Below are 13955 nucleotides of genomic sequence, written 5' to 3' on the forward strand. Positions count from 1 at the left end.
GTGGATATAATTTAAATACAATATAGTCCATGCATATTAACTTGTTTTTAGTTATATTTCTTGTCTTCTTTCTAATTATACTAAACAAAGGATTATAACTGGTACAAACCATTTAACGAATTAATATAAATATAAATATATTTTATGTAAATACAAAAACAATTAAAAAAACATTCCATTGTCAAGATTATAAAATTAAATTTTTATATTTCGAAATTTGTTTATATTAAAATATTAATGCGTATTCTAAGCAATGGATACTCATATTATCCGAATAAAACAGATATTTATAGTTTAAGCCAAGGTACTCAGATGGTCAGTTAGTATGATATGAACGTGAATTGTATTCCTTTTTAAAAGTATTATTTCAATATCTTAATAATTCTGTTTCATCTGGATTTTTGCAAATAATTTTTTACAATTAGAAGTTTTTATTACCCTTTAGTGTCAAAAATTAAAATAATAACACAGGTACTTATTCAGGTAACAGATATTGCTTTACACATACTACTGAATCATTATCCGGATAGTATGAATATCTAAGTATGAATACCCGTATTATTCCGGTCGTTCCGGAAAATTCGGAACTTGCTTACACTATTAAAACACGCATAAAAAATACACAATATAACCATGTGAAAAATATTTTTAACTCTGTTATTACAAGAAAGGAAATATTTAACAGAATATTAATTAAAACAATTTTATGGAAACATGTTTCTGATAATTACATTTAGTAGTAACTTTCATAATATTGTATTGTATCGCAATTTTTCGTATATCTTCCCACTGTGAACTACAGAAGACGTTTCGAGCAGTTTCTAACCTCTAAAACAATTTCGAATAATAATTAAACATTTATATGATCAGATCGAAAGTCGATTTTATCGACACTGTTGTTTTTAAAATATCGACATTATATATTAAGCTAATTGGACAAATGACTAATACTTGAATTTTCCATCTTTGCGTGACGAAGAATGAGCGGAAATACGAAAGAAGGAAGCCACGAATGTGAACGACTAAGAAACTTTACGTTTTCTAATTGCCTACGAATAATTCTAACACACATACAAGATTTTTTAATCCATTTACACTATCATTGTATCAACAGTGTTTACTAAAAAGTATGCATTCGAGATTCAAGTTAAATTCATTACAGTTTACATAATTAATTTAATTCCATTCCGATTGTTTCAGCTCGCCTGTATTTGTTATCGCAAAACGATCTTATACGACAATTAAAATCTCGTTAAACATTGATTGAACCATTTGAGTGCAGAGAGTAGTTTTATGTATACATTTAAATTGTAGATTTTAAATAATAGAATGTGTTTTGGGAGTTTGGGTAAAATGAAGGATTCGAGACAGAAAGAAATGTTGCCTTTATTTTTTAACACTATTTAAAAAGTTTATTAACTGATACTGATCAAATAACAGTGAATCACGAACGATTTTCTCAATGTAAAGGCACAACTGCTGGACATACGATGTTATGCATGTCCAATAGTTGTTTTATAACGGAAGAAATATGAGAAGCGTTTCTGTGCTTTTCGTATTTCTTGTCCGAGTATCGAGGAACGCGGTCACGATCCTCTGCACTCAAATGGTCAAGTATTCTACCGTCGACAAACGTTGTCCGAGCATTTTAACTCTCTGCGATCTAGTTTGTTTTTTTTTCTTTTTATCGCGATTCGTTGCAAAACAATTTTACGTTATGAGACGTTCAAATATCTGATGGCAGCGTGAACTTCGGATGAAATCGGTTTCTAGAGGATTTACAAAAATACGATCGATACGCGCATATTTGCAAAGAGCTAAAGTGGACAAACTTTTGTCTTACAGGAAAAAAATATAAAATATCGATCGATTATTGCGACGGTATGTATGATAGAGATATACATACATTATTTTGTTTCTTTATTTCTTCGTGCATCCGTTAGATCGTGATGCATTACGAACAGCATGACAATTACTTTCCATTGCATTTCCTTTGGATTCCAATTTCGTGAATCATCCAATAGTTTCAATAGCGATTCTTTCTTCGGTTAATTACTTTGTTTTATTTTATTTCTTCCGTTGTTTTCCCTATTTACTCAAACTCTTTGCATTCATTGAATTAATTTAAATTGCGTACCTTATCGTGTGTAATTTTATTTCAAACTAAATGTCATATATAATTCTCTCAAAATTATTTATACATCATAAAAATACTTCGCGCTAAGATATTCATATGAACAGAAGCGCGTATTAATTGTACGATAAATTAATGCAGGCCGCCTAATGGAAAATAGGGAAAACATATTGCATTGCGAAAGGATTAAATGTTAATTGAATTGCTATTCGATTTAGCAGATATATTCTGATATGTCGGAAATTAATCGGTTATCGGATGAAACGATACTGATGCGATTAAGTACGATCGTAGGTGAAGTAATATAAAAGAGAAAATAATATTTAATGAACACCCATGAATGAGATGGAAATATAACGCAGAATATATGATTGAATCAAGCAACGACAATAATAACGTATTTATTGAATCTGTAATACAAATAGCGTTGTATGAAATATTAAATTCATTTTAATTCATCTTTGCTCGGAACTATTATTTGTAGTAGAGGCGTATTAAAAAATTAGTGTCTTTTTTGTTAGAAAAATATTTTTCACGCTTTTATCTGGCAATAATATACTGAATTAAAACATGAAAGTTTCTTAAAATTCATGCATTGTTTTCGACATTTTGAGCACAAATGAATTAAAACATTTTACAACGACAGAACAGTAGTTGAAATCATTTGTTGTATCTAAGAAACAAAATTGCTGAATCACGTCATTATAATTTCATAAGTAGTCATACTTATACAATTTATTGTTTTGCTATTAAGCAATATATACGTATTATTGTCGCATCTTGATTAAACAAATCAACATTTCCCAATCTACGTATTGTTTACAAAAAGTGAAAATGTTTAGCTTAGAAATAGTAAGCAGATATTATATCCAAAGGTAGTTCATGAATTCATAAGATTTTCTTTATATTACATACACCTTTCCACCTTTTCAGAACGAACACAATACGATATCTTCATAATTACAAATGGTAAAAAATTTACTTAGAAAACATAAAAGGTCAAGGCTCGTTAAATTAATTGGCAAAAACGGAAACGATTGGGAAACGCTGCACAAAAAGAGCCATTCTGTTAGCTATAGTTTGTAAGTTATATTTCCTGCTATTCAGCATCGATCATCTGACACCACCATGGTGATTATCCGTGAGAGGGGTATGAGGAGCTCAAAATCTGTGCGTGTTACGACGAAAACGACGAATTTCGTATCCTTATGTACCTGTACGCACCCATATATTACTAGGACCAAACTGTCATATGTCATGCGACTATTACATAAGTACGGCAGGAGAGATATGTGGATTGCGTGTGAAATTAGATGTCGTGGTGAACGTGAAATGAGCGAGCATGAGCGTATCACGTTATTGTGTATGCGTCACGTTAGGACGCTATATATGTAGATGGAGGGGCCACATTATTATACTTGAGAGAGGAAAAGAAAGAGAGAGAGAGAGAGAGAGAGAGAGAGAGAGAGAGAGAGAGAGAGAGAGAAAGATATAGGGAGAGATTAACAAATAAATATAATTACACGTACATCGCGCGCTTGAGCGTGCACGCATTAAACCTAATCTCTAACAAATCGATATCGTTTTTATAAAACAAATAAATGAAACATTTGTACTTTAGCAGTATAGAGCAGTCGTTTTGTCGTACTTATTTACCTTAATATCATTATCGTCGTTTATATTATTTTATACATATATATGTAATATTATATTTTTTTTGCTTTTAAAGAACAATTCCCGCCTTGCTTGGCACGCCGTCATCCATCGTCATCGTCACCTTAATCACTTCGATATATCGTTTTATACATAGGCTGTTTTATAAATCGTGAATCGATCAGAGAAGAACCGTGCAGATTCTGTGCCGGATGCAGGACGATCTCGCACGAATCTACCTAACATATAATTTAGAAAGTACTATTTAGGTTATCGTCAAGTTTCTGTGAAAGATGCTAGAACTTCAAATTCAGGAATACCTTTATTGTGGGAATCGCCTTATACTTGACCGTGGAGTCTTCCATTTTCCTGATTGTTTTACGATTTATAAAACATCCGGTATAGATATAGTATGCAGTCGATATTTCGATATCTCGCCTATATAAAAATGAAGAGTATGTATAATATATGTGATATAGCGTACGCAACGAGATGCACGCTTGAGCTCAACTTATCTATAAATATACAATCATAGAATCAATATCAAACAAAATCATGATTATTGCAGAGTCCTGTTTTACGGGCGGAATATATGTATATATTTATATATATATATATATATTTACTATATATTTTTATCTCTGAAATGAAAGGAATCGCCATCTTTTTTTCTTTGTTAGCGTTTCCCAATATTCGTGCGCAAATTACGAGACAAATTTATAAGTTGATGTATCGTTAAACGTAACGGTCATGTAAATATGAGTATATCAAAATAATAAAATAATAATAATAAGTATATTGGATGCGATTATAGTTCGAATAATATTAATAATAATGGTACATTGATTACACAACGATTCCCACAGTATATGTACAGATATTATAGCACCATGACCGAAATCTCAATGTTAAAAAGTAGCATATGAGAGCAAATAGCACACGAGATTAAAGTGGATGGAACGGGGAGAATGGAAACGAGACTGAGAGGAAACGTGTAAAGAGGAAAAGACGATTTTGCGCTTCGGTCGGAACACGAGACGAGGGAAGGAAAAAGAAAGGATATTGGACTTTAATTTAAATCAATATAACATCAATTCTCATTCTTATTAGCTTTTTTGATTATGCCGGCCAATCATTTATTTATCGAATTACGATGAAATAATAGTTATACAATTTACAAAGACGAATCAACCACATTTGATGAAGCAAGTTGAGGTTATGCGATTGGAATATAGTATATTTTTGAACGTTTGTGAGATTCAATGACTTATATAGCGATAGCATTGAGTTCAATAGAAGAAATCTAGTAAAGATGATTGGCCGGCGTGATCGAGTGATCATTATTTTATATTAATATCGTTATTTAAGTATTTGGCCGTTTCGATTAACGTGTTCCAACAACGTTTACGAGCGTATCGCGTTACGCGACTATTAACTTGGCGAATAAGTCGTGGGGACTAGAAATTTTGAATAAAAAAGATAGAAAATAGAAAGAAACAAACAAACGAATCGCAATTCAAATATCACAGGAGGAAAATGTCGTAACTTTTTCTCTCTTCATTTTCGTTTCTACTTTAATATAGATGATTAGGACAGCCACTAAATCGATTCAAGTTGCAGAATTTATGTACACATAAAAATTCTCATACATACATATAGGTATATCAAGTGACTTGATTTGTTTACATTTTATTGAAATTTTCCTCCTTTACGTGTCTCGCGACGAAGAGGACAAGATATTAATAATAATTTAAAAGATATTCCAGCACGACTCGCTGCACGTGCTTTCCTCTCTTATTACATCATTTTTTTCGCGCAGATCTGTTTTGGTAGATTGTAAGAGAGTCGAGAGAAGCATTCGGTTGTTGATTTTTATCAGAGGAATCAGAAATAGGAAAAAGAAAATTATAATTACGTTCACGTGTGTATACGTATGCGCATGTGTATGAATGTACACGCATATAAATTTTTGTTGCCTTAGTGGATTGAAAAATGGCCTACTATTGTAGATCTACGTTCATTCGACATAATGCGTTTAATAACTATTTTTCTGGCATATAGATTTATAATCTTTATATATATATATATTTTAATATATATATAGACTCATATTTATATTATATTAAACGATGATATCTCCCTTCTTTGTTCAATATATTAATTAGGTATGATATGTTTATTCACAACTTGATGTGAGCGCTTAGAGTTGGAATTTTTTCTCCTCCTTCTAGTTATCGTGAAGATAGTCTTTTTCACATTTTCTTTCCTTTTTTTAGCGACAGTGATATATCGACGATATATTATATTTAATTTAAGTACGACGCTAGATAAAACATTAATTTCTCTAATAGATAAACTTACATTTTCTTCATTTCTCACAATGAATATATAATATATACAGTGATGGCTAAAGGAAAGGTTAAAAATTCATATTTTTATGTATTTGCGTAACTGTATGTTTAATGCTAATATTTGTATGATTGATTTATGAAATTCCCTCTCTCTGATATGTAGATATTCATTCGTTTGTGAAGTTGTATTCATATAATAGGACTTAATAGGAAAATCTATTAATAATATCTTTCACAAAGTAGTGTAAATCCATAAATTATCCACGAGTAAACGTCATAAAATTGATAATGGAATAAGAAATTCAATTAGACCAAAAGAAAATCTACTAAAAGGACATTAAATCTTAAATTCGGCATAAATATATTGATAAAGTGTTGCAATCAAATTTATACTACTTTGTCTAATGAATCTTTCATTTCTTGATTAAAATATTGCTTTCTTCAAATAAAATACATCCTTTCTCATCCCTATACATATAATTATTTGTTTCATCCTTTTTCAGATCATATATATTCTCATACTATACTGTGACCCGTGTTATAAAATATAGTTCCTCCTTAATAAATTATAGCGTTTACTATGATGATTTAATTCCTTAGATGTTCTTTTATCCACCACTGTATATATACATACGTATATGTATATTAATTACATATCGATACACGTTACATGCTAGTCATTGTCAGAGAATTATTAGCGTTCAAGAGTTCGAAGATTCAAACATGCTCACTTCAGGATTTTGTCAACGATCGGAAAACGATTTTCGGCCGTGGATCGATAACAAATACAACAGTTCAACGTAACAAGTACATTATATTATTATACACAACGTTCAATTCTTTAACTTTTATTTTTCTTCGTTTCCTTTTTTCGTTACGTACGCGAGATATTTATTCACTAAAAATCCTTACACCGAGAATTTTAGAAGTCTTAACGAAAGAACAACTTCGAGCATGTTATTCTCACTTTCCGCGGAACACCCTGAAGCGACGCAACAATATCCATAAAGGTAATTCACTATACTACTTGTCAAGTAATAAAAATAGAGATTGCATAGATTGAGATTCGTAGCGGATGCATCTAGAGAGATACGTCCTATAAAGATTTCCTTTTGAGCTTTTATATAGCGTGAAACTTTTTACTTTGTATATGTATATTAAGTGTCTAAGTGTCAGTTTTGTACGCGCATGCATTCGTCCACGTTGTAACATGCGTGTATCATTTATATGTACGTACCACCATATTTATTTATATATTTATTCTCTTTTGCGATCGCGCGAACGTGCAGCTATCTATTGAGTCACAGTTTTCACACTGGGGGGGATGGAAATGGTATTTTTGAAAGTCGATTGCATGAAAAAAATATGATATTATGTTTTCGATATGTTTACAAGTTCGACGTTGCATCTTGTACTCGTATGTATTCGTGAGATTTTCGATCACTGTTTTCGACAGATCGCTGCACACGGACTGCACTTTGAACGTTTATACGATCCTCGATTAGCCAAGGTTCCGAAAAATTCGCTTGAGAATTATTTTAACTGGATAAAATCGTAATAATAAACGTGCCTTGTAAAGCGATCACGATTTTGTGCTATCTTTTTGATGCGACGCGTGTTCGATCACTGCGTCGCTTTATTGCAATCAACGATATGCGCCAGACCAACACGATACGAAACTTGATTCCCTTGCTCACCGACTTGACTATGTACTTATTTAAAATGCTTTCGTTGGAGTAGTGCGTCTTATTGCACACGTATAGCGAATGATACAAATTCCTTCTACTTGAAAATCCCGTTTTCAACTCTCTACCTACCCTTGCACGATTTAGAACAATCGATGGAGGGCTTGCCTTTATAATTATCTCAAAGAAAGAGTACTTTTCTTTTTCAAAATCTAGTAACTTTTTAAAAGTTATTCACTCGTCGTATATATATATATATACACACACATACACACATTTATGTAATATATATATATATATATATACTTCGTCCAATACGTAATCGATCCAATCGTCGATTGTTCGCATTGTATAGCTCATTCTATTTCTGTTAATCGAATAAATTTTCTCTTTCTCTTCGTATATCGTGTCAAGAGTGTTTCGATCAGCAATCTGTACCCTTCGCCTCGCCAAACGATCCATCTTCCCAGCCTGTACGAGTGAAACAAAGTGAAGAGCACAAGATGGATCTCGATGATGGCGAAGATCGAGTCGCCATATCGCTGGCAGATCGCAGCGGTCTTTGCGCTTCCTTTTTTTCCTTTTTTCGCTCGAATCGAATCGTCGTCTCGTCATCGTACCGCTGTACGTCACCGCCAACGAGCGAAAACAAATCGTCCTCGAGGTCCGAGCTGCATTTGTGCGATGAACACCGGCAATTAGAAAGACTCTTCCGGCAGGGCCGTTCATTCTCGTCGAATTAACTCGATGTACTCTGAAACATTCTTTAAAGACGATCCCACCATTAAAATTCTTCGCTATCGTGCAGATTGCCGCGTTGAATTGCAAATCGAATCGTGGAGCTGAGGGGCGTGGACGAAAATGCAAACCTGGATTTATGGAGTGCGACTTCGCGAGTAACGCGCACCACGAGATTGGAAGAATAAGAAAGATTCGAATTATTCGAAGATGGGATTTTAGATATCCCGTGTAAACACCATTTCGACCTATTTAATACAGTAGAATCTCATCGGTAGATCGAGGTTGTTTATGCAGATTTCGATCTTTCATGGACGCAATTAAAGAAACGAAAGGGATCTGTTTTATTTAACAAACATTATGAAGATCACCATATACTTTAGATATTTAATGTATTTCTATGGATTAGCGGTGATCAATATTGCACTGTGCTTGTTAAGGGTTTAGGAAACATAAAGAAATCATAATTTAAGATAATCACCTCTTCACTGAAGATCCTCTTCACACTTAGGAATGTCGAATATCTCGGCAAACAGGGGTGGCAATTTGAGCTTGGTCCAGTTCCTCCTGAACCAGTCGAGCAGATTCGCATGTCTGGCACCCAGAGTTCTTAATTCTGGTATCCTTTGTGAGACGCTCGAGACACCGGAACAACCTCCCGCGGAAGTAGCCTCGCCGGAAACCGTGTGATTCCGTAACGCTTGAACCTTCAGCGCCTCCAAAAGACGATCCTGAAGCCTCTGCACTGTTTTCACGTCGTTCAGACCTGGTCTTTCACCCAGAAGAACGGCGCCGGAGAAAAGGCCCAATTCGGTGTCCGATAGTTGATGGGCGTTTAAGGCCGAAGTGAATTGCATCAAAGCAGACACGAAGTCTGGCTGTTTTTGTTTCGTATTGATCAATTAATGGACGATTGTTGATATTCTCTGACATTTTGTGTCGTTGTGATATCGAGTGAGATTTAAAATTTAATAGTCACGGGATAATTCAAGCTACGTTCGACCATTGTTCGGGTAACTGACATTTAATTATGAGTTCGTATATTTAAATACTCGAGTATTAGCTTGTTCTTATAAACGAGACTCTATCGCAATACGTTTCAATTTTCAGATTTTTATGTTGCTTTTCACATCGAATTATTAGACACTGATTGCAACCTACGGCCATAGAAAACGACAAGCGAGTTCTTACCTCGTACATCAATTCCATTTGTTGCCTAGTGATATAAGTACCATCCTCGAATGTCATCGAACTGTCAGTGGTCATCTTTGAGATATGGCTTAGCCAGACTTCAAAGAAACCGACCTTAATCAGAATTAATTGATCGTCCTGCGAAAGATCACAAAATCCTGGCACCCTTTTGGCAAACTCCACCACCCTCTGTACCGATGGCGTTATCCTAGTGGCGAATTGTTGCCAAAGCCAGATCCTTTGCGATTCAACTGTTTCTGCTGTCGAGGATGCCGCCTCTGGGTCCTCTGGGCTGGCGGGCTGCGAAGAAGTACTCGCCTAATCAGCAGGATTATAAAAGAAACAGGCGTTGCTGCCAGTTCCAGTTCCACCGCGTCATTCTAATATGTTAATCAATTAATTAGAAGCGGATACGACGCGGTAATTTCGAATAATTAATTAACTAATGAACCAACTAACGAAACGTTATGCCAATAAATAAACGTAATATAAGTAATAATATCAGATAATTAATAATAGTATTAAAAATGAACTACGTATACACATTGTTAGCCACAAGTATAAGGATACTTATCTATTCGCTATATTTACTGAAATACGCTAACGAATTTTATTTTATTTCATATTTTATTGCATTTTTTAATATAAGGCGAATATATAATAATACCAATGAAAAAACAGAGATAATTAACGAAACGACGATAATTCGTACTAAATATCAGCAAATATCCTGATATATATGGCCATCAAAGCGTATTAATCGACCTAGTAATGATAATGAGATGAAATTTGGAATTCTATTGATCGTAAGTATTTCGAACAATTGTTTAGAAATTTCTCACATATATACGATCGACCTTTCATCTATTACGACATCTACCAATGCATATTTTTACATAATATGTATTATGTAAAAAATCATAACGATTAACCTTCTTATTTTTACGTAGAACGATCTTCATAGTTTTGCTTCCTATTGTTTAATCAACAAAGTTACAACAGCGAACGAGCTCCTTCGTCGTATCCGCTACTAATGTATCCATGCTTCTGTAACTTCACTCTGAATTTTCGAGCGAACTCACCGGTATTATCATCGGTTTCCGGACGATGCCCCTCGTTGATTCCTCGGTGAAGCCACAGTGAGCGTGATGCGCCTGAGAAACTTGAAGTATCACGTCGTAAACCGCCAACTGTTTCACGTCCGCGTCTGACTGATCTGCCTCTACCACAGCAGCTGGCGGCACACACGGTATAGCGTTCTGTGCTTGGCTGTTGTTGTTATTGTTTTGGCTGCTGGTGTTGTTGTTATTGTTGTTGGTGTTATTATTGTTATTGTTAGCACCAGCAGGGGACGTGAGTTGTTGTACTCCGGTGGTAGTGGTCGTTGACGTGGTGGTCGGTACTGTGTCTTCGGGGCCGCGTTCCCTCGAACGTTTCGGCACCCTGCCGTATCTAACGGCTGAAATCGAGAGAACGATATTTACTTTAGTTATTCGAAGAGCAATTTCCCAATCTAATCGTTCATTCTTAAAAATACCGACTTAAAAATACTGTCATCGTCGAGCCTTAAAGACGACGATTTTAAGAAGCGATCCATCGATTCTGACGGTTTGGTGGCGGTTTTAAAATGCAAACGTTTTGTCGAGTCTTAAAGTTTTTTTTTTTTAGAACGTAGTCTAAAATAACCATAGTATTACGTGAAAGTTACTACCATTTAATACGACGTTCGGAAGAAACTAATAAAACGAGATTACAGAGGGAAGTCTACAGGATTACATGAAAATTATTTCGATGAAATACATGATCCTTGGAAGAAGTCATTATGACGAGATTATAGAAATGTAGGATTATAGGAAATTTACGTCGACTAATATGACGTTTCGTGGAATCTACTGTAATGAAATTACGAAGCAGAGAGTGTAGAGAATTAGATGTAAATTATTTCGAAGATAAATAGATCGCTCGAGGTAACTGTGCGTGTAGTTGCAGCTTTATGTGAAAAAAGCTACAAGCGTATGTACCGATCTAATAATATTTCGACGTCCTACGCACGCTACACTGCTCATCCTAGCATCCTGTCTCGAAAATGAACGTATTTACGAAAGATTAGTATTTTATACGGTACTCGAGAGAATTACTCCGAACAACAGAGGGTGCAGAGCTTTCGGGCCAGCTTTACCCCGGTTACATCCGCTTCTTAAGCGGATCACAAGACTAGCAGAGGCTTATTACGATTTCGCCGACAATGCTAGCTCGGAAAGCTCCGACGGTTTCCTATTATACACCACCGCATATTGCACGATGGAACTTTGACGTTTAATTATGTACGCAACTTCGTTTCAGTTTGCTTTACTCTCTCTCGCTACTCGACGGATGCCGGAATTTCCGGAAACTGAAAGACACGCTAGCTATTGCCACTGGGCATATAAAGAGTCTAAGAGCGCTAAGTTGCAAATAAATTCGAGCAACTTTTGCGGCAAAGGAACTAGAGAGCTTTGACATTTCCCATCATTAACATATTTAACCAGTTCAAGTAATTAAAAATTATTACTTAGGCAAAAGAGAATCGTTTGAAAGGGATAGTAATTTATTTTTATTCAAGAAAAGAGATTATAATTGGCTTATGAATGGCTATTTCAGTAGGGTTACCTTCGAATCACCGATAATCATTTCATCGACAATCGTTTCACCGAGATCGTGTTTTACCGCCAGTTATTATACTTACCGCCGTATGTTATCGTTGATCGTGCATCTTTATCGATACGTTTCCGCGCGTAAAAAAACAAACAAGTATAATAATTGCTATGGAGACATGAAAAGGATATAATTGTATAAAATTTGGCACGAAAAATATGATCGAAAGAATGGAATTATATGTTTTAAAACGTTTCAAAGATTCCTTTTCTACGATATCCTATCGGTATTGTAGTGAGTTAACGAAAAGTGCTTACGCAGGTGATTACTTACAATCCCTGGACATGCCGACAGCTAGGCACTTCTTGAATCTGCAGTATTGGCAGCGATTCCGACTTATTCTGATGACCAAACAATTGCCGTCCTTCAGGCACCTGTATTCTATTTGCTTTTGAATGCTTCTTCTAAAGAAGCCCTGAAAAGAAAAAGAACTGACATTTAGCGAATTATTATTTATGAGCAGTGGTAGTACGAGCAATCATACTTTCACGTGCATTGTTGCTACCTCAAGAAGAAGAAAAGGAAGAATATAAGAAATAAGAATTTGCGTTCGAGGAGCGACATTAAAATTCTGTATTCGCTATTAAAATTTATTACCGAATGTAAATCTTCGTAAATTTCGCTAATTCAATTAGTACGCTGCTTACTAAAAGAAATATAGTCATTTTAGCATTTGGGATCCACATGCTGATTAATTGCCTTTAAATATACAATTCTTTTATCAATCTTTCTCAAGGTTTTAAGAAAAGCAGCATTCGTCTTGCGAATCCTTGACACTTTTCTATTCTCTTGTGTCCATGTGCTTTACTCGAATAACACGTTAATAACAGTTTTACTGATGTCAGTCAATCGATCAATGTAGATTATCAATAAGACACTTGATAGTTTTCAAAGTTACCTCAAAGAAGTTCTCTTTCTCTTCTACGCAAAAATTTATTCAAACGAAATATACTGATATTAAAGATTTCAAGGATTTAAATGATACGATATCTTTGCTCCTGTCATCAGCGTCAGCTACGTATGTTTACAAGATCGTTCGACCCGCTTAATAAGAACTTTACGATTCACGTCTTTTTCTATATTATTTAATCCCTTCCATCGCGATTGCTTTCTCGTTTCAGACGATCGCGTAATAAGTGTCCGACTCGATGATTTGAACGGTCTATCATCGATACTAGCCGGTAATCGTGTACGAGCATAATCGAGAAGGAAAAAAGAAATTGCTGACAAATATTAACGCGTCGAGACACGGTGGAAAGTTCAAAGCGATTACGGGGTCACATCAAAGGCTGTTCGAGCGTCGAATAGCCTCGATTCGTCGGTCTCTTTTGCCTCTGTCGCTTCTCCATCGTCTTCCCAGGGAAAGAGAAATCCCTTTTCATCGCGCGATATTGCCTCGACAAATCCGACAAACGTTATGGTCGAACTGGCCCGTTGAAAATTGAACGTTCGTGATTCCTCTGTCTCGAGCTATACGTTGTTGGTAAATCCTATTCGTTTTGAACGGAT

General features: G+C 34.9%; 1 protein-coding gene across 3 annotated transcripts in view; it reads right to left on the reverse strand.

Moving 5' to 3' along the window:
- Positions 1–34: 34 nt before the first annotated feature.
- The window catches only part of Eip78C (Ecdysone-induced protein 78C), a 140529-nt gene continuing 126608 nt past the window's right edge, over positions 35–13955 (reverse strand). For 2 of the 3 annotated variants that reach the window (XM_033350627.2, XM_076626756.1), the window contains 5 exons: positions 12720–12861; positions 10835–11211; positions 9753–10070; positions 9043–9439; positions 35–8587 (listed from right to left, as the gene is read on the reverse strand). In XM_033350627.2, the coding sequence (XP_033206518.1) occupies positions 9047–9439; positions 9753–10070; positions 10835–11211; positions 12720–12861 (1230 nt within the window). In that variant the 3' untranslated portion in view covers positions 35–8587; positions 9043–9046. The remainder of the gene's footprint in view (positions 8588–9042; positions 9440–9752; positions 10071–10834; positions 11212–12719; positions 12862–13955) is intronic. The other variant, XM_076626748.1, reaches the window with a different exon arrangement.

The sequence above is a fragment of the Bombus vancouverensis genome, chromosome 2 (genome assembly GCF_051014615.1).
Source record: "Bombus vancouverensis nearcticus chromosome 2, iyBomVanc1_principal, whole genome shotgun sequence".
Lineage (NCBI taxonomy): Eukaryota > Metazoa > Arthropoda > Insecta > Hymenoptera > Apidae > Bombus > Bombus vancouverensis.